The 27366-nt window shown below is 56.9% G+C and overlaps 1 protein-coding gene across 2 annotated transcripts in view; it reads left to right on the forward strand.

Moving 5' to 3' along the window:
- LOC144733580 (mitogen-activated protein kinase kinase kinase 5-like) overlaps nt 1-27366 on the forward strand; it is a 41072-nt gene that overhangs the window by 2537 nt on the left and 11169 nt on the right. The window contains exons 1-19 of one of the 2 annotated variants that reach the window (XM_078615597.1): nt 2168-2301; nt 10344-10474; nt 11394-11608; nt 12339-12507; nt 13875-13981; nt 15232-15402; nt 16140-16252; nt 17273-17432; nt 18531-18690; nt 19878-19985; nt 20952-21001; nt 21250-21345; nt 22472-22550; nt 22845-22978; nt 24073-24200; nt 24776-24912; nt 25461-25566; nt 26386-26543; nt 27038-27236. In XM_078615597.1, coding sequence (XP_078471723.1) covers nt 2196-2301; nt 10344-10474; nt 11394-11608; nt 12339-12507; nt 13875-13981; nt 15232-15402; nt 16140-16252; nt 17273-17432; nt 18531-18690; nt 19878-19985; nt 20952-21001; nt 21250-21345; nt 22472-22550; nt 22845-22978; nt 24073-24200; nt 24776-24912; nt 25461-25566; nt 26386-26543; nt 27038-27236 — 2527 coding nt within the window. In that variant the 5' untranslated portion in view covers nt 2168-2195. Of the gene's footprint in view, nt 1-2167; nt 2302-10343; nt 10475-11393; nt 11609-12338; nt 12508-13874; nt 13982-15231; nt 15403-16139; nt 16253-17272; nt 17433-18530; nt 18691-19877; nt 19986-20951; nt 21002-21249; nt 21346-22471; nt 22551-22844; nt 22979-24072; nt 24201-24775; nt 24913-25460; nt 25567-26385; nt 26544-27037; nt 27237-27366 lie in introns of those variants that run through there. The other variant, XM_078615596.1, reaches the window with a different exon arrangement.

Below are 27366 nucleotides of genomic sequence, written 5' to 3' on the forward strand. Positions count from 1 at the left end.
GTCGTGCCGGGCGGGGATGTCTTTGTCTATGTGTGTCTATAGGTGTGTGTGTGTCTGTGTGTGTGTTTGTCTGTGTGTGTGTGTATCTGTGTGTGTCTGTGTGTGCATCTGTGTGTGTTTGTGTGTGTCTGTGTGTTTGTGGGTATGTGTGTGTGTCTGTGTGTGTGTGTCTGTCTGTCTGTGTGTCTCTGTGTGTGTATGTCTGTGTGTGTCTGTGTGTGTGTCTGTCTGTGTGTGTGTGTGTCTGTGTGTGTGTGTCATTGTAACTGAGAAGGCGATACTGCGGCTTTTCCTGTAACCGCCCCGCGTGCCCCCATGACCCACACAGTCAGAGGAGCCCTTCGCTGCTCATGGGGCCACGGTGATGCCCTTCCACCTATTAACAAACACAACTATTATAAGATGCTTTATTTTTTATTTTACCAGCTTAAGGCCCACTGAGCTATCTGGCTCTCTTTATTCAGAAGCGACTTGGCTATCACCGCAAATGATCGCTCAACCGAGTGGGCTCGATCATCGTGCAAATGTATTGCAGCCAAATACACAACACCGCACGGTTATAGATGCAGAAGGAAAAACCGGAGAACCTGGAGAGAAAAAATCCACGCGACCACGGGGAGAGAAACATGCAAACTCCAGATAAACAGCATGCGTCAGGGTCAGGATCGAGCCCACGACCTCCTGCGTACCAGGCGAGGTAGTTTACATCTCCACGGGGAGAGACACGCAAACTCCAGATAAACAGCATGTGTCAGCGTCTGGATCGAGCCCATGACCTTCTGCATACCAGGCGAGGTAGTTAACTTCTCCTATCCACCGTGGCGCCCCTTCTCTTAAGCCAGCGAAACGTGGACCCCTCCACCCCCTTTAAAAGGGGACATCTACGCCAGTGTGCAACATTCAGGATTCACAAAAGATCCCTTGTGTGATGGCGTAGCCCGCAAGCGCCAAGCCACACCGCACGGCCAAGCGAATGCCAGTTTGGCCGGATAGTAGGGGGTGGTATATACAAGAGAGATATGAGCTGTTGTGGTTACGAGGATGGGTTGTGTGAGCCCAGTGGATTGCATGGAGAGAGAGAAGGGGACAATTGAGGACACGTGGGCTGAAGCGGCATCGAGTGGACCTGCCCCTGACTTGGTACCAGCGGTTTCAAGGTCAGCCTCTGCGGAGGAGGGAGGCACGTGAAGGACGCTTGCCCGGGCGGTGTGAATGTCATGCATTTCTCACCCGGACATTATTTTCAATTTGTTCCGACAAACTGCAATACGCATCGCGCAAACCGATCCTCTCGTCGTTTTGTGCGTCCCATGTCCAACTCGCTGGCATTGCGACCAGGTCAGAGGCGTTAACATCAGTATCTCGTATCTGCACTGTGTGTGTGTGCGTGTGAGTTTGAACGGTGTGGTTTTTTTTTTTAACCGTGCGTCCGGCTACTAAATGTGATTATACAGTCCCAAGTAAACACGCCAACGTTGCTCCAACGTTGAGCAGCGAGGTGTACGCAAGGGCCCAGTGCATTAGGGCGACGGGCTTGCATATTTGCTGCGGTCATGGTTCACAGACGCTCGCGATTCGCCGTGTGCGTGCCTATCGCATACCGCGCTGGGAGGGGGGGAGGTAGGTTATGCTTAGCTCGAGGCGCGTGTTGCGTCCTGTGCATTGCCGGCTTCTCGAGCACAACGCGGGGTATAGGCGCAGCCCCGCGGCACATGTCTCGCTCGGGCCACTGCTGCCGGAAGAAGCGCCTCCACTCGAGGCAGCTCTAGAAACACCTCCAGAGTACTACCCACGCTGCGCCCCGCCACGCGCGCCTTGCCGATCAAGGCGCCCATTTATATCGCTCATTTACGCTGCCGGGTGGACATGTGGGCAGGGGATTCAAGAGACGTGGCCGTGAGTTCCACTCCCGCACCGGGAGATGACACCGCGACCTCCTCCCTGTTGTCAGGCCGCTGTGCTAGCCGGTCGCCCGCGGCAGGATGCTTCGTACAGCACACAACAGGAACTTGCGTGCGTGCGTGCGGTGTCCATTTAAATGCACGTACATTGCAGTCAAAGGTTGCTTGTGATTGTACCCCGTGTATAGGCTACTGTGGGAGTGTTGGTGGGCCATCTGGCGAGTTAATCAATGCGGCCATACACATTATATTTGGCCAATAAAACCCTCAATTGGGGATTATAAACTAACTTTTATGAACTCGTTTTCAAGAGGTTTCCTACATCGAGATGAGTCTCACGCGAGCGGTAACCGGAGCCGGCTTGCTGCGCATTGTGGGCTCACGTTCACGACAATGCCACGTGAGTAGTTTGCTCAGGCATACGTCGTGTTTGGGTTGTGATTAAATGGGATGCGTCAATGCTGTTTATAATCCTTGCGCAGTTCATGCGGCCGTACGTGTCTCAGTGTGCTGGCATCGTGTTGGGAGTGGTGGCGCAGTGGTTAGCGCGCCCTGGACTGCAAACCCCCTCAGCCCCAGTTCGATTCCCGCTTGCAGCGAACATTGGTGAACTGGTACTGGGTCTCCCATCGGTCAGCTCGGCCTTAAATGAGTAGCTCATTCGGTGTGTAAACAGAAAAAATTGGGGAAGACAATGGTGCGTTGCTGACCACCCTTGTGTATCATGCCGGGGAGTGGTGGTGTAGTAGTTAGCGCGCTAACCACGACACTACGGCTCCGGCCACCCGGGTTCGATTCCCACTCGCGGCCAACACCGGTGACGGTTATCTAAACCGGTCCTGTGCCTCCCCTAGGTCGACTCGGCTTCAAATGAGTACCTGGTGCAGTGTGTAGACATCGCTACGAGGGAGACAAAGGCGGCCGGGCGTGGTGCTGGCCACTCACCCCCTCGTGTGCCGTGCCGACCTTCATGGGTGCTCGCTAACAGCACTTGCCCCAACAGTCACAGGCTATACAGCGGGGGGGGGCGGTATCTTTGTCTTTGTACCATGCCGGCCTTTAAAAGGTGCTTACGAACAGCACAGTCTGTTTAGAAAGGTTATGTGGGGTGGTCGTCGTCTTTGTGGTGTTGGCGATGAATCTTGTCCCATGACACCTGGGTTGGTCCCGTGACTTATTGTCAAGCGAGCTTCATGACGTTCATTTGGGCCTCAGAGTGCACACAGCCTGGCACAAAGCACTGTGGTGACGTCACCGCCTATTGGGGGTGAATGGCTGCTGCTGCTGTTGTTGTTGTGTGTGGGTGGTGCCATATACCCACTGGCATAAATTACACATTCCTATGGCAGTGACCAATGAGTTGAAAAAACGTGTGCACTGTTGACGCGCCCACAAGTTGTGCAGACCCACGAAATGGTGGTGACGATGATGATTAAAGGCGCAGCCCTGCAATTGCCGGCTTTAAGGCACTGCTGGTGGAAGAGCCCCTACTATCGGGAGCTGTGTAGTGTTTTTTTTTTACCTACTCTCCCACGCCGGCCAGAAGAGCTGGGAGTACCCACACTTTGCTGACACTTCACCCCACCACACGCAACCTCTACCTATATCCACTGACTGTAGTTGAACCCATTCACGTTACTGGGTGGCGGTGGTGGGTTGGAGGGGATTTCATAAACTTACATCGCTGTTGGTTCGACTGCCACGCCGGGAGATTGAATCGGCGACCCCGGATAAGACGATGAGTGTTAACTAAGATGATGATGGTGGCGGTGCTAAGTCAACCATCGTCAGGGATTAAACTCGTTACTGTGGGTCCAATACCCTCACAAGTAACATTTACAAATGATTTGGTCATACTGCCTTGACAGTGGTGTACAAGCACAACTGACAACACCAAACTCCACATTCGTCAATAAACTGTGGCCTTAAAATAAACAGAGTGTATTATAATAGTTGCATTAGGCCACCACTCAAAATTAAACTTTGTTATTTTTCAGGGTCACACCTACCGGTTGCATTCGTTTGACCGTTAAACCGAAACGCCGTGAGTTAAACACAGACGATCGCTCAACAATTACTGGTTGCTCAGCGCAGAGGCATAGACACAGGGAGGAAGAGGAGTGGAACAGGTAAGTGGGTAGGTGAGAAGGCGAGTGAGTTTTATGTCACTACTAGGTAAAGCCCCCACTGAGCTATACGGCTCTCTTTCAAAAGCGACCTGGCCACAGATGATAGCTCAACTAAGTGGCTTAAAGAACGCCAAAGGAATATTAAAAACTCCCAAACACAACTGTCGGCAGTGGCAGAACACGCGTGCCAACATGGACACTCAATTGATTTTGATAATGTTGAAGTTCTGTACAAAACTAGTTACTAGTGGTCTTCATCAGACCGCTTGTGTTGCGATGGAAACGTCGTGGGGTGTTTTTTTGCTTTTATTTTATTTATTTTATTTTCTATCCACGTGACTTTACCGGAAGAACCAAAGAATATACAGCAGGCGTCAGGGTTGGGATCGAACCCACAATGGAACCCACGACCTCCTGCATGCCGGGCGAGGTAGTTAACATCTCGCCACCGCGGTGCCCTCGCCACCGAGTGGGTCGGTGAGTAGGCGGGTGAGTAGTAGGGTGCTACTGAATATATAGAGACACAGCATAGAGACATACATGCAGGGAAGAAGAGTAGGGGATTCTGAGTGAGTAGGTAAGTGAGTGAGTTGGTTGGTGAGTTGGTGATTGGTGAGTTGGTGGGTGAGTGAGTTGGTGGGTGAGTTTGTGAGTGAGTCGGTGAGTGAGTCGGTGAGTGGGTCGGTGAGTGAGTCGGTGAGTGAGTTGGTGGGTGAGTTGGTGATAGAGACTAGGCTCTAAGGAAAGCCGTCTCGGGTGTGGACCGATCAACTTTAGGGACAGTGCATACATTATCATAGTTATGTTTTTTGTTTGCATTATGACTGCAGGTATTGTGGTCTATGCAAACATGACTCCTTGTAAAAAAGGTGTCAGTTTTGTTGCCAGATTAAAGGGTAAAAAAACAATTATCATTTTTCTACTGGCAAATGAGGTTCCAATGGTGGTGACTGAGGAGTTGGTGGGGATTCTGAGCACCCTTTAATCCGAATGAAGTGAGTAGAACGAGATTCTCCGCTGTGGACTTGTAGACCAGAAGTATCGAACTGAGACGGTGTGATCTCGTAACACTCTGAGACTCTGTGCACAGTGAGCGGCACATGAATGTGTACATATATACCGCGTGTATATATACACACTGTGTATATAGCAGGCGAAGTGTGTGTTTTTTTTGTAACAAGTGATTTAGGGCAGCCGTGTATTTTGAGTGGAGTGATTTAAGTGCGATGGACTGCCTGGCGTGATGTCCTGATGAGAAGCATTGAGCCATTCCAGCAATCACACCGCATGGCATTCCCCCGCAAGTTATTTTAGCGGGCTGACGTTTGAGCTCGGAGACACGCGTGCCCTTGCGTGCGCGTGCGTGGCGCACCTCGAAATTCCCGACCGAGCAATTGAGTTGCAGGAACGTCAACCTCGTTGCCGGGTGATTCTTGCGCTCGTCATTAAACGAGACGATAATTAACGATTGCAATAATTTCGGCACGTGACGCGCCACTCCAGTGCTCGCCGAATCGGGAGAGAGAACGAGTCGGAGGCCCGAGGAGGAAGCACAGAGGGGGCGGGGAAGGGCCCGCAGCTGCCCAAGCAATCTGTGGTCCTCTATAACGTCAAGGCGTGCGAGGGGGCAGCACTCGATCCCGTACGGACGCAACAGGTGTTGTCCACAGTTCTGCTGTTACCGCCTTCTCCTTGCGCAGCCGAGGTACGGCTCCTCATCCTCGACACGCACGCGGAATAAGGGAGTCGCACAACATTTATTTTATATTTCTATATTTTTTTAAAGCCTTAGAGCCATTGGACTCGCTCCGGCGGGTCTTTGTGAGCTGTTAAATGGAAGTGCAGCTGCGTCGCGCGGTGTAGCAGACAAGGGTCCTCCTTGCACCGAGAGGGCTCCGAATCCCCAGGGCACGTCTCCTCCTCGACGCCCACGCCTACCGGGGAGTTTCGCCAGCGTCCGTGCGGCGATCCACCGACCCCCGCCAACGCCGGGTTACGGGCAGCAGTCACGTGCAGCAGTAGCAGCAGCAGCGTAGCCGCCGCCACCGCCCGGGCCGGACACGCGTATCGCGACACGGACGCACGTCGAGAGCGAATAGCAAGTGAACTCCATCATCATCGTGTGCCGCATCGAAGGATTTACCGTCGAGCCGCGATTTTTTTTTTTTGCCGCTCGACCGCCGCCGCCGCCTCGCCCACCGCAGAGTTGGCCTTTCGCTCGGGGAGTCTCTTTGCGTCGCAGCGAAGGTCATTGCGGGCGTCTGACATCTCCCCTGAATGCCGGGAGAGAGGGAGGGAGGCCAGCGTTGGCATTCCACTCACTCCTCTCTCGCGTGCCCCACGTTTGTTATCGGGCACCAACGCACCCCTTCGATCGGACCGATGAGCTATGTGTAAAGCGGAGTCATTTGTATGACGTGCATATGGGCGCCTGGGATGCTGCCACAGTGGGCCTGGTGGTTAGGCACCAGGCACTCGTTTAAGGCCGAGTCGACCTAGGGGCAGGCTCCAGCAAAGCGTTCTGGAATCCAACTCGGGGCTGCCAGGTTCGTAGCGCCGCGCGCAAACCACCGCCGTGTTTGTCGACAAATTAGTCTCCGTGAAAACAAACGCGCCAAAACTTTTATTTCCCTTCGAATGTCGGGTGAGCGACCCACGCACGTGTTCAACCAGGCTGAACTGTCCCGCGGTGCCTGCGGAGTTGAATCGAAACAGCGGGCTGGTGTGAGGCGGCGTTACCCCCGAAGCAGCCTGTCGCCCTGACGAGGTGTTTGCGTTTAATGATTCATCCCTCCTCCCATGGAAACGCTTGCCGCTCCGCACGCATGCTCGTGTGGTTCACCTGTCCGGAAGAGCAAATCTACTCCTGCATCTTGTTAATACGCAGCAATCGCATCCAAGTAGAATGCAGAGACCGCGACCAAATCTACCTCTCACTGCGCTTTGTAGAGTTGAGAGTAAAGCGGCACTCGCTGCGGTCACTCACCTCCTTTGTAGCCCCTTTGTCGCGACTACTGCCATGGTTACTGACATTCACTCGTTGGTTTCTCCACCCATGTTGAGAACTCGGTCTACCGGATGCTGTCTCGTCTCTCACACATGTGTTCAACCACCACCAACACTGCAGATCTCAACATCTCACTCACCCATCCACTCGCCCACTCACCCACCCACCTACCACTCACCCACTCACCCACTCACTTATTCACCCACTCATCCGCTCACCCACTCACCCACTCACCAACTCATCCACTCACTCACCCACCCACTCACCCACTCACGAACCCATCCACTTACCCAGTTAGCCACGCATTGACTCACTCACTGACCCACTAACTTATCCACCCACTCATTCACCCACCCACTCAACAACAACAACCACCAATTGCCACCAAGTGGCAGTGACGTCACCACGGTGCTTGTGCCAGGCTATGTGCACGTTGAGGCTACTCACTGACCCACTATCTCACCCATCCACTCACTCACCCACCCAGGCTGTAGGGGAAAGTGCTGTTAGCGAGCACCTATGAAGGCCGATACAACACACGAGGGGGTGGGTGGCCAGCACCACGCCCGGCCGCCTTTGTCTCCCCAGTGGCGATGGTTACACACCGCACCAGGTACTCATTTGAGGCTGAGTCGACCTAGGGGATGCCCAGGACCGATTCAGCTAATCGTCACCAGTGTTGGCCGTCAGTGGGAATCGAACTCAGGTGGCCGGGTTCGTAGTGCAACACGTGAACCGCTCCACTATCGCTCAGAAACACGCACACACACACCACAGGCACACCAGATTGTCAGACACCCCACCCACAGTTCCTTTTAAGATACCACACGGGCGAGATGATTGCGTCTTATCATCTGGAGAATGCGGTCCCAGTGAGCGTGCGGACGTTGGGCCAACGTCCGCACGCTGCCCCGGGGTATTGCACCGTGGTGCCCTGCGGAGTGCAGGCAGACTCGTCGCGACGTGGATCGATAACGCTTCGTCCGCTGAGGCCGCGAGCCACTTGGAGTCAGGGACAACGAACCCCCCCCCCCCGCACAGGAAGCGTGCAGGTTTGCGAGGCTGTTGCCCTTTTTGTTCTCAGTGGATGTAAATAAATAAATAACGGGGGGATTGTTTTTCTCCTGCTTTGTTGACACCAGGGATGGAGGCGAGGAACGCCTCGTGCCGCCTCTGTGCGTCATGTACCCCGGGATGAACTTTCCACACTCGTACACACACGTGTGCACACGCACACATACAAAGACAAAGATACCCCGTGTAGACTTAACAGACTGTTGGGGCAAGTGCTGTGAGCGAGCACCTATGACGGCTAGAACGGCTCACGAGGGGGTGGGTGGCCAGCACCACGCCCGGCCGCCTTTGTCTCCCCAGTGGCGATGTTCACACACAGCACCAGGTACTCATTTAAAGCTGAGTTGACATAGGGGAGGCCCACGACCGGTTCGGATAATCGTCACTAATGTTGGCCGTGAACAGGAATCGAACGCGGGTCGCCGGGTTAGTGCAGCGCGCTAACTGCTACACTACCGCTCCCCACAAACAGACACACACACACACACGTGTGTGTGTGTGTGTTTGCGTGTGCAAACACACAGACACACAGACACATGCATGTGCACACACACACACACACGTGTGTGTGTGTGTTTGCGTGTGCAAACACACACAGACACACAGACACATGCATGTGCAAACACACACACACGTGTGTGTGTGCAAACACACGGCCTTGGTCGCCACTGCTCGCAACTTGCCCCTGTTGAAGGCTGCACGGTGGCGGTCACTCAAGCAAGCCCACGTGATGCGTTCTGTCTGCTTCGGCCTCTTGGAACAAGGGGCGGGGGGGGTATTGAGGAGGAGGTGGCGGTGATGGCGGTGATGATGGTGATGTCAGTGCCGAGCGGAGCCGTAGCCGTTGCGTTGGCGCCACGAGCGAGCCGCCAAGTGTGTGCGCGTGGCACAATGGGAGTCCCTGTTTGCCGCTCGCAATCCGAGTCCCCGGCGCTCATCTCGGATGACCCGCGAGCTTCGTCACGTCGCCGGGCCCGTTCGGGGGGAACAAAAAAAAAATAGCGCCGGCTTGGGGTTACAACGTAATCCGTTCCACCTGCCCGCTCACAGCACGCGATAATCTCTTACACTCGAATGTCACCTTGCGCCACTTTTCCCGCGGAACGGCGGAGATCTTAGGTTTAGTCCACCCGATCGTTCCTTCCGTTGTTTTTAACGCGCGCGCAAGTTGATGCTTAAAAAGGGAAGCTTAATAGGCGCGGAAGGGTAAATCGGAGGGAAGAGAAGCGTTGAGATTCTGACAGAAGTGACGTCACGGGGCGCGTGGTGAGAGAGGGGGAAGGAGGAGGAAGAGGAGCGGGAGGAGGAGGAAGAGGAGGAAGACGCCACGTGATTTGATGGAAAATTCGAGTAAAAGTTGGAACCCTGCTAGGGTCAAAGTTGACCTTTTGAACTGTATTGTTCCTTATTCGGAAAATGTGGATAAAGGCGCAGCCCCTGCAATTGTTCTGCTCACGCCACCGCTGGCAGGAGGGCCCTCCACTGGAAGGCGCCCCTCTAGAGGGTATTTGGCCGGCTGCACCGCGCTGGACGTGAATCTTCGCCGTTAGTACGCGGAGCAAAAGCGTAGATGTTCCAGTGTTCGCACATCCGGGATGTTGCAAAACACCGCCCGTCGCCACTGTCACCAACAGCAGCAGCAGCAGGGTGTGGTGTTTGCCTGCAGCGTGGAGGCACAGTCAGAACGAAACCTCAGCGTCGCTGTGACCGCCATGCAGGGTCTTGAGTTTCATTGCCGTTGCTCGCCAACCGCATTCTGTGCACCTCCACACAAGGGGGACCTTTGTGTATTTGGGTGTGTGTACGTGTGTGTGTGTCCGTGTGGGTGTCTGTGTGTGCGTCTGTGTGTGTCTGTGTGTGTGTAATCATGGGGAGCGGTAGTGTTAGCGTGCTACGCTACGAACCCGTCGACCCGAGTTCGATTCCCGCTCACGACGGCACCGGTGATGATTATCAGAACCAGTCCTGGGCATCCCCTACGTCGACTCAGCCTCAAATGAGTACCTGGTGCAGTGTGTAAACATCGCCACTGGGGAGATAAAAGGCGGCTGGGCGTGGTGCTGGCCACCCTCCCCTCGTGTGCCGTGCCGGCCTTCGTAGGCGCTCGCTAACAGCACTTGCCCAAACAGCCTGTTGAGGCTATACGGCGAAGGGGGGTGGGGTCTTTGTATGCGCATGTAACCGTGTGTGTGTGTGTGCGTGCGTGTTTGTCCAACTCCTGCGGTGCAACAGATGTGGCCGTGGTGGAAATGAGTGACTTCTTCCACCAGCCCTCGCTGCTCTACCACCTGGGAGTTCGCGAGAGCTTCGACATGACCAACAACATCGTTCTGTACAGCGGCTCCGACCCCGACACTCTCAAGGTATCAAAGACAGAGGTTCCCCGTGTAGCCTTAACAGACTGCCGGGGCAAGTGCTGTTAGCGGGTAGCACCTACGAAGGCCGGCACGGCACACAAGGGGGAGGGTGGGCAGCACCACGCTCGGCCGCCTTTGTCTCCCCAGTGGCGATGTTTACATATCGTATACCGGGTAATCATTTGAGACTGAGTCAACCTAGGCGAGGCTCACGACCGGTTCAGATAATCGTCGCTGGTGTTGTGCCGTGAGCGGGAATCGAAAACTGTGTACGCATGTCTGCTAGAGGCTGCATGGGGGATCTTTGTGTTTGTGTGTACACACGTCTGCTAGAGGCTCACAATTGATCTTCGGCTCAGATCGCCGCGTGAGTATAATGTTCTTTCATACACCCTCCTCCATCCGACGGACAACAATTATAACCCCTTTACTGTTCCAAGACGTCTGCAAGTTGCAGGGTGCGGTGTCCGATTCACCGCTGAATCTCGGATCGCGCAAGCGTCTCAGCGTTAATTTTATCTAGAGAGGCGTAGCGCCGCCGTGTTTAAAGACATCGTACTCACCACAGCGAACTGTAGGGACACGACCGCACCTCTACAATGTCTGGCCCCAAACTGTGCCACACGCCCTCCCGTACGGCCTTGTGGGAGACTCGGTACCGATAAAGTTAGTTTATGATTTAAATGTTCTTCCTCCGATGACGTACACGTACTGACTGTACACGTACGTCATTGGAACGGAATTGGAAGAAGAAAAACTGATGACGTACACGCACGTACATGTACGTCATCGGAACGGGAAAGGGTTAAGATAAACGTGGGCCGATTTGTAATTCCTGCGGCAGCAACAGCAGCGCCATCGGCGGCGGATGCACCGATGGAGGGCAAAGGTCGGAGGCTAATCCGGTGGCCTTGGCCCTTTGCAGGCGTCGTGCGGGAGCTGCACGTTCGTGCCGTACTCGGCGGCGACGGCGCACGGCGTTGCGGTGACGCCGGTGCTGGGCGACCAGGAGGGGGGCGCCCTGCGTCGCGCCTCGCTCGCCCTGCACCACCTCAACTGGGACCCAGGCCTCGGGGCGCTGTGCGTGCCTCTCGCAGACCGCCTCCAGCAGATCCTGCAGGACGTGCAGGTCACCAGCAGGTGAGTGGGCGGCGAGTCTGTGGGTCTCTGTGTGGTGAGTTTGTGGGACTCTTGTGTGGTGAGTCTGTGGGTCTCTGTGTGGTGAGTCTATGAGTTTCTGTGTGATGAGTCTGTGGGTCATCGTGTGACGAGTCTGTGGGTCTCTGTGTGGTGATTCTGTGAGTCTCTGTGTGGTGAGTATGTGGGTCTCTGTGTGTGACCAGTCTGTGGGTCTCTGTGTGGTGAGTCTGTGGGTCTCTGTGTGTGATCAGTCTGTGGGTCTCTGTGTGGTGAGTCTGTGGGTCTCTGTGTGGTGAGTCTGTGTGGTGAGTCTGTGGGTCTCTGTTGACGAGTCCATGGGTCTCTGTGTGGTGAGTCTGTGTAGTGAGTCTGTGGGTCTCTGTGTGGTGAGTCTATGAGTTTCTGTGTGATGAGTCTGTGGTTCATCGTGTGACGAGTCTGTGGGTCTCTGTGTGGTGAGTCTGTGGGTCTCTGTGTGGTGAGTCTGTGGGTCTCTGTGTGACGAGTCCATGGGTCTCTGTGTGGTGAGTCTGTGGGTCTCTGTGTGGTGAGTCTGTGGGTCTCTGCGTGGTGAGTCTGCGTGGTGAGTCTGCGTGGTGAGTGTGTGGTGAGTCTGTGTGATGAATCTGTGTGGTGAGTCTGTGTGGTGAGTCTATGGGTCTCTGTGTGATGAGTCTCTGTGTGGTGAGTCTGTGTGGTGAGTCTGCGGTTCTCGTGTCGCCCCGCGCAGCGTCCTCTGCAAGGACGCGATCCTCGGTGACATCCGCCGGGCCCGCGGCAAATACCAGGGGGAGGAGCTGGCGCGGGAGCTGGCGCGCATCCGCTCGCGCCTCGACACCACCGAGCTGCTGAGCCCCGACATCGTCATCAACCTGCTGCTCTCCTACCGCGACCTGCAGGTGCACCTAGCCCGGCACGGCGGGAGACCCGCGCTGCCGCAGTCATGCGAGCACCTGGTGCGGTGTTTAACACATCGCTGCTGGGGGAGACGATTGTCTGAACCGATTCTGGGCCTCACCTAGGTCGACTCGGCCTCAAATGAGTACCTGGTTTGATGTGTAAACATCACCACTGGGGAAACAAAGGTGGCCGGGCATGGTGTTGGCCACCCACCCCTCGTGTGTTGTGCCGGCCTTTATAGGTGCTCGCTAACAGCACTTGCCTAAATGTCTTTTTTTTGCGTGCGTCTGTGAATGGGCGTGAGCGTCTCGCGTGTCTGCGTGCGTGTCTGCGTGCGTCTCTGCGTGCGTGTCTGCGTGCGTCTCTGCGTGCGTCTCTGCGTGCGTGTCTGCGTGCATCTCTGCGTGCGTGTCTGCGTGCGTGTCTGCGTGCGTGTCTGCGTGCGTGTCTGTGTGTCCGCGTCTGCGTGTCCGCGTCTGGTGCGCGATCGCTTCGTGCGGCCCATGATGGCTTCTCGCCACCGGCCCCCGCGCTCGCCACGACGACGCTCTGTTGGGTAAACACGGGATTCCTCGTCCTTTGTGCGGCCTGCGTGCGTGCGTCTGGCCGCCCGCGTGAGCCAGCCCCCAGCCGCCCCTCTCCCCGCCTGCCGTGTGCGTGACGGCTTTGTTGTCCTCGCGTCTCCCCGCGCGTTCCTGCGAGTCCACGATCCGAGACGGCGGACTCCTCGCGACACTCCGTTCCTCGCGCCCGCCCCCCGCCCGCCCACACCTCCCTTCTTGTGTGGCACGCCTCTTGGAGCCGGCGAGTTCGCAACCCGGAGTCTCTCTCGGCAAGCGTGGGTTGACCAACAGTCGGCGATGAGTGCGGTGGACGAATTTCACTTGCGCCGTGGTCTCGTGCTCACTGGCGCGGTGAAGTCGGCACGGACTTACGGCGCTGGCCACCCCACCCCCCCTCGTGTGCCGTGCCAGCGTTCATCGGAGTGTCGTCCTGCATTGCGTGTGGGGAGCGTTGGCGCAGCAGACACGGCGACCTTCGATTCCCGCTCACGGCCACCAACGCCGGTGACGATTATCCGAACCGATCCCGGACCTCCCCCTATGTCGACTCGGCCTCAAATGAGTAGCGCCTGGTGCGGTGCGTCATTAACATTCTCGCTCGGGAGACAAAGGCGGCCGGGCGTGGCGCTAGCCGCCCTCCCTCTCGTGTGCCGTGCCGGCCTGTCACAAGTGCTGCTCGCGAACCGCAGCAGGCCACGGGAATAGCCTGGTCAGCGGTGGCACTGCGGGTGGGGAGGTCGTCGCCTCGCAGTGTGACCGAGAGACGCTGACTGGCTGGGCTTTGCTGGCCGTGCGGCCCACAGGACTACGACTCGATGGTGAAGCTGGTGGAGACCCTGGACGCTCTGCCCACCTGCGACCTGGCCAACCAGAACAACATCAAGTTCCACTACGCGTTCGCCCTCAACAGGTGCGTGCGGCCGCACCGGCGGGCATGGGCCACGGAGGAGGAGGTGGCGATGACGATGATGATGATGACGACGATAGTGACGACGATGATGAAGACCACGACGATGAAGGCAATGAGGACGATAACGACGATAATGAACGACGATGACGATCATGATGATGATTACCACCACTGTCGTCACTCCTCCTGCTCCTTCTGTGCGGGATAGCGTGTTTCCCCATCGCACGTGTGTTGTGTTTCTCCCAGTGCTCTCGGTTTCCTCTCACCTGTATAGACGCTCATTAATTGGCCGACAACCAAACTAAAAATAGTTTTTATTTTAGCAGGTGTAAGGCCCCCACTGAGCTACGTAGCTCTTTTTCAGAAACGACCTGGGAAGCACAAATGACAGCACAGCGAAGTGGCTTGTCACGTGGAAACCTATAGCAGTCACCAAATACTCTCAAACACCTTAATATGTAGAGGACCGCAGAGCTTGGCCAATTGTTGCTGGTTCACCGCGTGGCTGCTGGTGCTGTCGCCCCTGCTGCCTTCCCGCTCCTCGTCCGTGGTTCCTCCTCCTCCTGGCACCCCTGAGTCGTCCCCTCTGAGTCGTCCCCTCTGAGTCGTCGTCCCCTCGCTCTGAGTCGTCCTCCGAGTCGTCCTCGTTCTCTCCCCTCGTCGTGAGCGAGCGTCGGTGGCACCGCATTGCGGTTGGAACGTCCACGTCTGACCTCTGTGGCCGTATCGATAGTTGAGTGTTCAAGTGCAATTCCTTTGAGGGGACTGTGCGGTGTTGTCTTGGTGTGGGCTGGGACTCTTCTTGCTGCTGTTGTTGTTTTGCTGCCTTGCCCCAAGCTTGCATTTGGTGTTCGCCAAATTGGCAGGTCTTCATGTACCTGCGCAATCCATATTCGTATCCTCTTTGTGTGTTTACTTGTTCATGTCCAGCGACGTGCTTACCTCTCTCCTGCACACGTGTATCGCCTTGCGCGTTGTTTGTTGATGTATCGCGCTGACCTCCGTGTGCCCCCCGACGGGGACATCCGTGAAAAAGAGCTTCATGGCTCATCAGATTCCTCCTCCAGGATGAATGCTTGAAAGATTCCCCGATTGAGATCCGTTTGGGGCAGAAAATCGCGTCGGCCGTGACCAAAGAGAAATGACCGGCCGTTGCGTGTCGATGACTCCGCGTGTCCGCCCCCCCCCGTCCCCCCCCCCCCGTCCCCCCCCCCCCCGCCCGCCGCCACCGCCGCCGCGCTCGTGTCCAGACGCGGCAGCGCGGGCGACCGCGAGAAGGCGCTGTCGGTGATGCGTCAGGTGGTGGAGGGCTGCGAGCAGCCCCCCTCCGACATGCTGTGCCTCTGCGGTCGCATCTACAAGGACAAGTTCATGGACTCGGGCTGCAGCGACACGGAGAGCCGCGACAGCGCCCTCGAGTGGTGAGAGGGGAGAGGGGGGGGCAGCGGAACCTCCCGGGGTCCCGCGGGGCACGGCAGTCGAGCGCCACGAGCCTCTACGAACACGAGTTCCATTCCCGGCCACGGCTGACGTCAATGGCGAAAGCGTTGGGTTTTTTTTCCTCCCCCGATTGTAATTCTCTTCGGGGCCCCGTGGAGTAATCAAATGTGGCCCTCCAACTCATCTCACTCTGCCTGTCTGGCCTCTCTGTGCATGATGTACGGGGAAGTTGGGTCATTTCCCGTAATGTTTCCTTTCAAGGCCTCGCAGGGTTATTGACGAACGCGTTCAGTTTATAGTTGTCCGGGGCGAGTATGACATCTGAAATGATCTTGGGCATCTGTTGTGTTGTAGACTTGTCTGGATCAATGTGTGTGTGTGTATATATAAGTGAGGAGCGTTAGTGTAGCGGTTAGCGCGCTGCGCTATAAACCCGGCGACCCAGCTTCAATTCCCGCTCACGGCCAACACCGCCGACGATTATCTGAACCGGTCCCAGGCTTCCCCAAGGTCGACTCGGCCTCAAATGAGTACCTGTGGCGATGTGTAAAGATCGCCACTGGGGAGACAAAGGCGGCCTGGCGTGGTGCTGTCCCCACCCACCCCCTCGTGTGCCGTGCCGGCCTTCATCGGTGCCGCTCGCTAACAGCGCTCGCCCCAACAGTCTGTTAAGGCGACACGTGGGGGGGGGGATCTTTGTCTTGGTGCGTGTGTTCAGGTATCGGAAGGCGTTTGACGTGGAGCCGAGCCTCTACTCCGGGATTCATTTGGCTTCTCTGCTCATCGCTTCTGGACAAGACTTTGAGGGCTCCCCGGAGCTACGCAAGATAGGTGCCTGTATTTATTCACTCGCTCAATACATCAATCACACACTGCCTCACTCGCTCGATCGCTAACCCAGGCACAATTGTTCACTGACTTGCCAACCCACTCGCCCTCTCATTCAATCACTTGCTTACACACTGACTCACCACACGCCCACTCAATCAAGCGATGTTTATATGTCACACAGAATGTCCCGTTTAGCCAGCTACCCAGCTAGCTTTGCAAGGAGATCTGTGATGCAACAACAACAACAACGTCAAAGCGATCCGTGCGGAGGAACGGGCTGTTAAATGGAAGTGCAGCGGCGTCGCGCGGCGTGGCAGACAAGGGGGGTCCTCCTTGCACCGAGAGGGCTCCGAATCCCCAGGGCACGTCTCCTCCTCGACGCCCACGCCTACCGGGCAGTTTCGCCAGCATCTGTGCGGTGATCCACCAACCCCCGCCGCCGCCGGGTTACGGGCAGCAGTCACGTGCAGCAGCAGCAGCAGCAGCAGTCACGTGCAGCAGCAGCAGCGTAGCCGCCACCGCTACCGCCACCGCCCGTGCCGGACACGCGTATCGCGACACGGACGCACGTCGAGAGCGAATAGCAAGTGAAGTCCATCATCGTGTGCCGCATCGAAGGATTTACCGTCGAGCCGCGATTTTTCGTTCTCCGCCTGGCGGGGCGCCGCTCGACCGCCGCCGTCGCCTCGCCCTCCGCGGAGTTGGCCTTTCGCTCGGGGAGTCTCTCTGCGTCGCAGCGAAGGTCCTTGTGGGCATCTGACATCTCCCTTGGATGTTTGCTCGCGCACCCCTTGGCACGTTTATTCGAGGGCACCAGCGCCTGCGCCGCCACTGCCTCCACAGCGCTGCCAGATCACAGGCCACGCGCGCACGGGCCGCCACCCGCCACGCAGCTCGGGCGCGCTGGCGCTGGCCGCACGAGCCAGCGAGGAGAAGGCAGCAGTAAGGAGTGGGACGACGAGGAGGAGGAGATGATGATGACCCCACTCTCGCCCCGCGGCTCGTTGGCCGCTCGCGCAGGCATGAAGCTGAACTCGCTGCTGGGCCGCAAGGGCAGCCTGGAGAAGCTGTCCAGCTACTGGGACGTGGGCCTCTTCATGGCCGTGAGCCTCCTGGCCGGAGACCACGCCAAGGCCACGCAGGCCGCCGACAAGCTCTACCGCCTGCACCCCCCGCCCTGGTGAGTGCCCCCCCCGCCCCCCCCCGCCTGCCCCCCACCCCCCCCCGACGCCGCCACCGCTATCCCCGCGAGCTGCTCACTCGTGGACTGCGCGTCTCCTCCCGCGTGCGCGGGCAGTTGGTCGCTCTGCTTGGCCGACTTTGGGTTTACGGTGAAGTGGTTTTGTGGTCTTTGTTGGCAATCGTACCGGCCTCAGTGCTGTTTGACACCGACCGTGTGTGTGTGTGCATGTGTATACGTGTGTGTGTGTGCTCGCTAACAGCACTTGCCCCAAACAGTCTGTTAAGGCTGTATGGTGGTCTTTGTTTTGTGTACGTATGTGTGTATGTGTATACGCGTGTGTTTGTGTGTGTGTACCTGTGTCTTTGTGTATACGAAGCGTCCTACAAGCCTCGTCTATTTTATGCCGATTGGCGTCATGTCGATGAACGCCCTGGCCATGCGTAACTTGACCACGTACATTTGTGTCGTTATTATTCTCGTTATTATTTTGCTGTAACCAGGTTTCTATTGTGCAACCAGATCCACGTCGAAGATTTGTATTAACTGCCCATTGTCTGTTTACCTGTAGCCAAAATAAACAGACAAACACACCACTGCTAGGGGGACGGGCGTGGTGCTGCCCATCCACCCACCCACCCCCTCTGTGTGTGCCACAGTGCCGGCCTCCATAGACGCAGCCACTCACAACTAACAGCACTTGCCCTCAACAGCCTGTTGCTAAAGGCTGTTATGGTATATCTATATGTATCTACGTACGCACGTGTGTAAACGCGTGACGTGTGCACGCGTGGTTATGCGGGGAGCGGTAGAGTAGCCGTAGGGCGCGCCGCGCTACGAACCCGGCGACCCGAGTTCGATTCCCGCTCACGGCCACCGCCACCGGGCGACGATTATCTGCACCGGTCCTGGGCCCCCGCCGGGATCGGCCTCAAACGAGAACCTGGCGCTGTGTGCAAACATCATCGCCACTCGGGAGACGACGCGGCCCGTGCCACCGGTGCCACTCGCTCCTCTCAACGGCGCTTGCCCTCGACGCTGCGTTGAAGGCTCGGCGGTGCGGGGGGGCGGGGGGGTGACCCCTGCGTTTGCGCGTAGGTACGTGCGCTCCGTGGTGCAGAACGGGCAGCTGATCCTGCGGCACATGCTGCGGGGCGTGGGCACCAAGGCGGTGGCCCTGCAGAGCCGCCTCGACTTCTGGATCGAGTTCATGAACACGGCCGGGTCGCTGGGCGAGAGCAGCACCCTGCGCTTCCCGGTGAGACGGAGCGGCGAGATGGGCTCGCCTTGTGGGGGAGTGGCCCCCACTCGCTCTCGTAGTGAGGGAGAGGGGGGGTCCACTCGGAGGGAGAGAGGGCGACTCGGAGAGAGAGAGGGTGACTTTGAGAGAGAGAGGACGACTCGGAGAGAGAGGGTGACTTTGAGAGAGGGAGAGAGGGGGACTTTGAGAGAGAGAGGACGACTCGGAGGGAGAGAGGATGACTCAGAGAGGACGACTCGGAGAGAGAGAGGGCGACTTTGAGAGAGAGGACGACTCGGAGGGAGAGAGGACGACAGGGAGGGAGAGAGGACGACTCAGAGGCACCAGGAGGAGGAACGGCAGACGAGGAAGCAGGAAGGAGGCAGCAGCAGCCACACAGTGGCGAGGAGCCGCTGCCAGCAATTGCCCAAGCTCTGCGTTCCTCTAAATATGAAGGTGTTCTCGGCCAATTAATGACCAGTGTTTATACGCGCGGAAGCAAACGGGAGCAGCAGGAGGAAACCCACGCATGCGAGGGGGAAACACTCGATCCCCGTACAGACGGAACCGGTGCAGCCCAGGGTACGGCTCCTCCTCGAAGCCCGCGGGAAGGGAGATTGGCGCCCCGTCCGTTGCGGTGGTCCACCAACCCTTGCCGCTGCTGCCTCCACAGCGCTGGCTTCTAGGCCACGCGTTTCGTTAATTGCCGACCGCTCCGATTTTATTCTCGCGTGTTTTTTGAAATGTGTTTTTTTTAGAATTCTCGTCTCAGCGCTCTTAAAATCACCGTGCAATAATTATAATAATTACAATAATGCGCTTGCGGGCTTCACCGCCGTTACATCGCAAGATCGTGAAGGGGTGGCAGTGACTTGAGGAGGCCTTCATCCAGCAGTGGATTGACCATGGCAATACATATTTGGCTGGCGATCGACACAAAGACGGTCACTGCATTGCGCGCTTTCAGATGCGCTTCTGCGGCCGTCTGGAACGCTCTTGCTTATGATATTAGGAAGCCGCTGGGAGCTGTGCACTTTTAAATCATCTAGACTGACAAAACTCACTTCTTCACCGAACTGCTTTTCGTGTTCAATTTGTTGTCCGTCCCCCGCACCTCCGATGAGCGTGGTTGGGCTACTACCCACGGTGCGGAACAAGTTCAGCGGACGCACATTCACCCTGACTCGCTCCCCCGGTGTCCACAGGTGCTGATCTTTGAGGGCTCCAAGGTGTACCAGCCGTCGTACGTGTCCGTGAACGGTGAAGCGGAAGAGAAGTCCTTCTCCCTCTGGCACGTTGAGCCCCGCGACCTGGTGAGGGCCGTCTCCCCTTTCCCCCTGCCGGTGACCACGTGGCTTCGCTGTGGCCCGTGACGCTGCGGGTGATGATGACGTCATCGTGTGTGATGACGCTGTGGGTGATGATGATGACGTCATCGTGTGTGATGACGCTGTGGGTGATGATGATGATGTCGTCGTGTGTGATGACGCTGTGGGTGATGATGATGATGATGATGTCATGTGTGTGATGACGCTGCGGGTGATGATGATGATGACGTCATCGTGTGTGATGACGCTGTGGGTGATGATGATGATGACGTCATCGTGTGTGATGACGCTGTGGATGATGATGATGTCATCGTGTGTGATGACGCTGTGGGTGATGATGATGACGTCATGTGTGGTGACGCTGTGGGTGATGATGATGATGACGTCATGTGTGGTGACGCTGTGGGTGATGATGATGACGTCGTCGTGTGTGATGACGCTGTGGGTGATGATGATGACGCCGTCGTGTGATGACGCTATGGGTGATGATGATGATGATGACGACGTCGTGTGTGATGATGCTGTGGGTGATGCTTCATCGTCCAGGGACTCTTACGAACATTCGATTTGCAAACTTTCAGAGTTATACGAACAAACCTGTCCGTATGTCATCTAGCTGCCACATGAAGAACCAGTGGCTTCTACAGGAGATTATACAACTTTTAAAGCCATTCCCTGTGCTTAGCGTACATGCCGTACAACATATTTGGAATCGTCAGGAGTAAAAGTTCGACTTACGAACAGACCTCTGGAACCCGACCGTAAGTCGGTGTCCCTGTAATTGTTATTTAACTTATTTTTATTTAACTTGTTTTTATTTAACTTGTTTACCCGGGAACATTTCACTTGAGTCTCGCAAATCTAAATTTTTTTGTCATGGAGGCTCCTGGCAAGTGTTCAGGATTGTTTTTCCACGCGTGGACTTTTATGTTTATTTTTTTGCTTTTGCAGAAGAAAATTCACGAGTGGAACTTCAAAGCCGCTGACATCCGCGGTGTTAGGTGAGTGTCAAAGGTGCAAAGCGGTGTTTCAGCCTTTGGTCCAAACCTCAATTATGAATCCGAACAATTTATCAAATTGCTGGAGGGAGTTGAATCGTGACGTGAGCCATAATTGTAACCTGTTTTGATTGTCTCATTAAGAAATACAAAATAAACGGCCGATTGTGTCTGTAAAAAGAAAGTTCAATGTGTGAGGCTCGTTGTGTGGCCGGCTTGCCCGGCTTGTGCCCTGTGGCGGCGGCGTGCAGCATCTCCAAGTGCGACGAGCGCTGCTGCTTCCTCTACGTCTCCGGCAACTCGGACGACTTCCAGATTTGCTTCTCGTCCGAGTCGCAAGCCAAGAGGTGCTTTGCATTTTTCATCGTTGGCCGTGTGTGCACGCGTGTGTGTTTGTGTGTTTTCATTTTCCATACCTGAGCAGTGTGCTCATGACCGGCTCCGCTTTGACAGCAGAGGTCTCACTCCGAATCAGTCGGGCAGCATTATCTTTTCATCGGCTGCGTAACGCTGTGTGGAAGCTGCTTGGTCTGTCGCTCCACACGAAGCTTCGGATCTTCTCGGCCACAGTCATTCCCTCCCTTCTCTACGCTTACGAAATGTGGACCCCCCTAATTGAACATTTTCGCCGGTTAGAAACATTTAGGCTGGCCTACCTACGATCCATCCTGGGTTTAACCAGGCTGGATTATGTGAGGAGCTCACGAATCCTTGAAAGACCTGGACAAGTTCCATCGGTGAGCTCCTCTGGCAGGCAAGGCTGTGTTGGCTGGGTCATGTAGCCCGCATGCCCAGCCACCGCATGCCTAAACAGCTTTTGTTTGGTCTGATAGAGGGGGCTGAACGTGCTCAGCACGGGCTAGAGAAGAGATGGAGTGATGTGGCACAAGAGGATGTGGGACTTACCGATGACTCGTACCAGCGATGTCAAGATCATAAGCGACCTGGCCACAAATGATTCCTAAATGAAGTGGTTTATCACGTGAAAATTCATACCAGTCAAATACTCTAAAACGCATGTTTCTAAATGTGGAAGGAAAAACTGGAGGACCCAAAGAGAAATCCACACGATCACGGGGAGAGAGAGAGGGAGGGACATGCAAACTCCATATATACAGGCGTCAGGGTCGAACCCACGACCTCCTGCATACCGGCGAGGTAGTTAACATCTCGCCACCGTGGCACCCACAGCAGCATTGCGATGTATTGGTCAATACATCGCAATGCTGCAAAATTACCCACGAATCGCTCAACAGCAACAACATTACACACAGCAACATCGCACCCCCCCTGCCTCCCCTAATGCGGAAACACTGGGCAGGACCCTCCTGAGAACGAGTCCCGAGACTCAGTTTGCGAAAGGAAGCACCGGTTAGCGCGCCGCGCCACAATCCCAGGCTACACGAGTTCGATTCCCGATCACCGCCAACATTTGCCGACGATTATCCCGCACCGCGTGTCGTGGTGCGTCAGGTTCCACGATCTGGCCAAGGAGGTGATGGAAGAGCGCGGCTTGGAGCTGGAGGCCGAGGTGGACTGCGGCGTGCTGGAGGTACGCGCGCGACCACACGATCCCTCGCGGCGGTGCCGCTGCCCCAAGTGCCCGGCGACGATTACCGCGACCGCTCCCGGGTCCTCCCGTGGCTCGACTCGACCTCAATCGAGTACCCGGCGCGGTGTGTAAACACCGCCACTGGGGAGACGGAAGGCGGCCCGGGCGTGGGGCTGGCCACCCCGCCCCCTCGTGCGCGCCGTGCCGGCCTTCCTCGGCGCCACTCGCTCAACAGCGCTCGCCCTTGATGGCTGCACGCGGGATCTTGTCCGTGCTTGTTTTGCGTGGGCTTAGTGGGACTACGACTACAATGAGAACGAAGAGAAGTTGGTGCTGGGACGCGGCACGTTCGGGACGGTGTACGCCGGCCGGGACCTCAGCAACCAGGTCCGCATCGCCATCAAGGAGGTGCCCGAGAAGGACCACCGGTGAGTGAGGCGGTGTGAGAAAGCCGCTGAGTGAGCCGGTGAGCAAGTCGGTGAGCCAGCCTATGAGGGAGCCGGTGAGCCGGTGGGTCTCCCCCCCACCTCCACACCACGGCTCCGTCCGCGTGGCGTGGCCGAGACACAGAGACCGGCAGAGGTCCGCGGTTCGAATCCGACGGCCGCCCCCGTGATTTCTCCACAATAGAGGTGTTTGGGTTAGATCCCGTGAATATAAATGTGTCGTTAAACCCGCCACCACCCGACACAGCCAATTAGTAAGGTTTGTCACGTGGCCAATTCGTTACTAGTGCAGCACTAGTGTATAGTGTAGTGTATAGTGTAGTGTATAGTGCAGCTACCGGAACGCTTCCGGGTGTGTTGGAGAGTAAACCCACGACAACGTTTACAGTTCGAGTACCGTCACACCAGGCGGACAGCCAGAGAGTCGTGGATAAATCCTCCTGCTTGTCTTACATAGAGGCATGAATGTGATGTCGTCACTTGTGAACCAGTCACTTGTGAGCCAATCAGTTGACTCACAAAAGTGCCTCTAAAGTTACCGCGCCGTGCACGTGACTCCGCCCCCTCGTCTCTCGCGTTCTCGCCGAGGATCAACAAAATCGGCCCGACACTCAACCACTACGCGGGGTGGGGGGCGAGGGGTGCCTTTGTACCCGGCCGGGTACGGGTAGCCGGGTATCGGGTAGGGTACGGGTACCCATTTGCGACCCTGGTGCGGCCGGGTACGGGTACGGGTGGCCCGTGAGTCACTGGTAAGTAACTGTTTGTCACTCATTTCCCAACGTCTTGTCTCTTCTCACAATTCAAGTTCCTAGAATCAACCCACCCGCGCCTGCAACCTGGCTTCATCCCAGAGGTCGCAATCGGGTACCCGATACCCGTACCCTACCCGATACCCGGCCGGGTACGGGTAGCCGGGTATCGGGTAGGGTACGGGTACCCGTTTTCGACCCTGGTGCGGCCGGGTACGGGTACGGGTGCGGAATCAAAACCCGTTTTCGACCCTGGTGCGGCCGGGTACGGGTACGGGTACGGAATCAAAACCTGTTTGCGACCTCTGTGCTGCGTGCGCACAGCTACTCGCAGCCGCTGCACGAGGAGATCGCTCTGCACAAGCACCTGAAGCACCGCAACATCGTGCGCTACCTCGGCTCGGTCAGCGAAGGGGGCTTCTTCAAAATCTTCATGGAGCAGGTTCCCGGAGGTGCCGATGATGACGACCGCACACTTAATTGATTTTATTCATCTAGAAATCCAGAAACATTCACCCCATTCGTTCGTTAATAGAATCAATTAATATGAATATAATAAGTAAATCGTCGTTCATGGTGGTAATAATAAGGATGAAGAAGAAACAAGACACTCGGGAAATGCGTTGTCAATGAGAGATTGTCAATTGCAGGGTTGACACGATATAATAATCATGCTAAATATCAGTATTTATCGAGCGCCTTTCGTACCACAAGGTTCCAGGCCATGTCAAGCAAGTTGAAACGAAACTTAACTTTTACAAAGAGACATGTTGTATGAATGCTCTTAAAAAGGACGGGTAATGTGAATAAAAACAGTGAATATGATCATCAGATGGCATAACAGAACGAGGAGGCTGACTGGCAGGACTAGGCCCCAAGCCTCGGTGTAAGCTTCGTCACTGAGCGCGGAGCCCCCTACCCACTCACGGGGCCCCCCACTCACGGGGCCCCCCACTCACGGGGCCCCCAGTGAGATGCACCAAGAGGCCTGCCCGTGCACGACGCGGGCTGTGCGTGGCGTCTGCAGGAAGCCTCTCCGCTCTGCTGCGGTCCAAGTGGGGACCGCTGAAGGACAACGAGACCACCATCGCCTTCTACACCAAGCAGATCCTCGAGGGCCTCCAGTACCTGCACGAGAACCAGATCGTGCACAGGGACATCAAGGTCGGTGGGTCGGTGGGTGGTTGGGTTAATCGGTGGTGGGTGGGCGGGTGGGTCAGTGGGTGGGTAGGTGCATGGGTGGGTCGGTGAGTGGGTGGGTGGGTCGGTGAGGGGGTGGGTGGTTCAGTGGGTGGGTGGGTGCATGGGTGGGTCGGTGAGTGGGTTGGTGGGTCGGTGAGTGGGTGGGTGGGTCAGTGGGTGGGTGGGTGCATGGGTGGGTCGTTGAGTGGGTGGGTGGGTCGGTGAGTGGGTGGGTGGGTCGTTGAGTGGGTGGGTGGGTCGGTGAGTGGGTGGGTCGGTCGGTGGATTGGTGGGTGGGTGGGTGGGTGAGTCCGTGTCGATGCACGCTCAGGCTCACGGCAGGGGCGAAGGCCTCGCCTCCTAGGCCGGGTGGGGCGGTGTCCACGCTACTCGCTAAGTGCACTGTGATAAACAGCTTTATAGCTCATCGGATTCCTCCAGTGTAGATACATATTCTTCTTCTGACTTGCCCTGGCCAGTCTGTTAAGGCGATACGGTCTTTGTCTTTGTCTCCCCATGCCCGTGCTTAGGGGGACAATGTCCTCATCAACACGTACAGCGGAGTGCTCAAGATATCGGACTTTGGCACCAGCAAGAGGCTGGCAGGGCTCAATCCATCGACAGAGACGTTCACAGGTACTGCACGCGCACGGCGCTGTGGGTGCGACTGGGTTCTGGGCGACGTGGCGACCGACCTGCAACATTGACACTGCCGCCGAGGGTTGTCACCTGCCCTCGTTTTCCTGTCCTCTTGTTGGGGAGGCAGTTGTCCGGGGACATCTGTGAGCCTTTCAGGGACAGCTTTACGGGTTGGGTGGAGGAGTGGGGTGGGGTGGGGTGGAGTGGGGTGAAGTTGTGTGGGTGGTGGAGTTGGATGGAGTTGGGTGGGGTGGGGTGGAGTGGAGTGGGGTGGGGTGGAGTTGGGTGGAGTGGAGTGGGGTGGGGTGGAGTGGGGTGGAGTTGGGTAAGTAAATTAGTGGGGGTATAGGTGAGTTAGTGGTGTAAGTGAGGCTTTAGGGATATTAAGTCTCCAGCCTTGTCAGTTGCCTAAGAACTAAAATGGTGATGGTGGTATCCATGACGTTAATTCTGGTCATGCTTGTGGTGATGGTGGTGCCGTGATTCTGCCGAGTGTGGCGGTGTCAGCGGCATTCCTGCGATAAACACGCCCCACGGTGTTGGCTCCTCGCTCTCGTAGAGAGAGAGGACGACTCAGAGGCGCCAGGAGCAGCAACAGCCACGCAGTGAACTGGCACCAAATCCCCCCGCCCAAGCTCTGCACTCCTCTATATATCAAGTTGTTATTGCCAAATTAACGAGTGTCTATACATATATAGACACTCGTTAATTTGGCAAGAGAAAATCCACGCGCGCTCGCTAACTGCACTTGCCCCAAAAGTCTGTTGAGGCTATACGGCGGGGGGGGGTCTTTGTCTTTGTCTCGCGCGTCGGCAGGAACCCTGCAGTACATGGCTCCGGAGATCATCGACAGGGGCCCACGTGGCTACGGCAAACCCGCCGACATCTGGTCCCTGGGCTGTACCATCATCGAGATGGCCACGGGGAAGCCCCCGTTCTACGAGCTGGGAGAGCCCCAGGCAGCTATGTTCAAGGTTATAGGCTGACACCACCACCACCACAACAACAACCACAACAACCACAACAACAAACAACAACCACACACAGCATCCCCCTTTCGCCAATAAGCAGCGGCGATGTCACCGCTGCTTTTTGTTATCCTTGCGCCCGCACATCCGATGGGCACGTGCATGCCGCAGCGCTCGTGCGAGGCTTGGGTGCACGTTGAGGCCACGTGCTCCGCTGGCGGGACAGGCCCAGGCGGCGCACGATGTTGCGGCGCTTCCGGTGCTCGTGCGGAGCGATCTCCTCGCGCCGCGGCTGCCGGTAGTTGCGCACGGAGACAAAGGTCCCCCGCGTAGCCTCGACGGTTGGGGGGGGCAAGCCGCGGTTAGGCCCCGACGTCGGTCGTGCGGCGTGCCGGCGGGCGTCCACCCGTGGGTCAAAAGCGCCCGCCGGGCCGAGGGGCCGTCGGTCTTCGGTGGCGGCGGCCGACGAGAGGCGGTCCGTGACTCCCCCCCCCGCGCAGGTCGGGATGTTCAAGATCCACCCGGAGATCCCCGAGTCGATGTCGGAAGACGCCCGCGCCTTCATCCTGCGCTGCTTCCAGCCGGAGCCGGACTCCCGCGCCGCGGCCGCCGAGCTGCTCGCCGACGCGTTCCTTCGCTGGCCACCGGGGGGCGGTGGGAGGGCGCGCAGGAGCAAGGGGCAGTGCCGCCAGGGGCCAGGTGAGGCGCGGGGGTGGGGGAGGGCGGGGGAACCCGCTCGCCCCCCGGGAAACGCTGGTGGCGCGTGTGGTCGGGGCACGAGTCTTCACGCTTTCCCGTTCCGGTGACCTACGTCATCGCCTGCTGCTCG

This window comes from Lampetra planeri, chromosome 47 (genome assembly GCF_965212315.1).
Source record: "Lampetra planeri chromosome 47, kcLamPlan1.2.h2, whole genome shotgun sequence".
Classification (NCBI taxonomy): domain Eukaryota; kingdom Metazoa; phylum Chordata; class Hyperoartia; order Petromyzontiformes; family Petromyzontidae; genus Lampetra; species Lampetra planeri.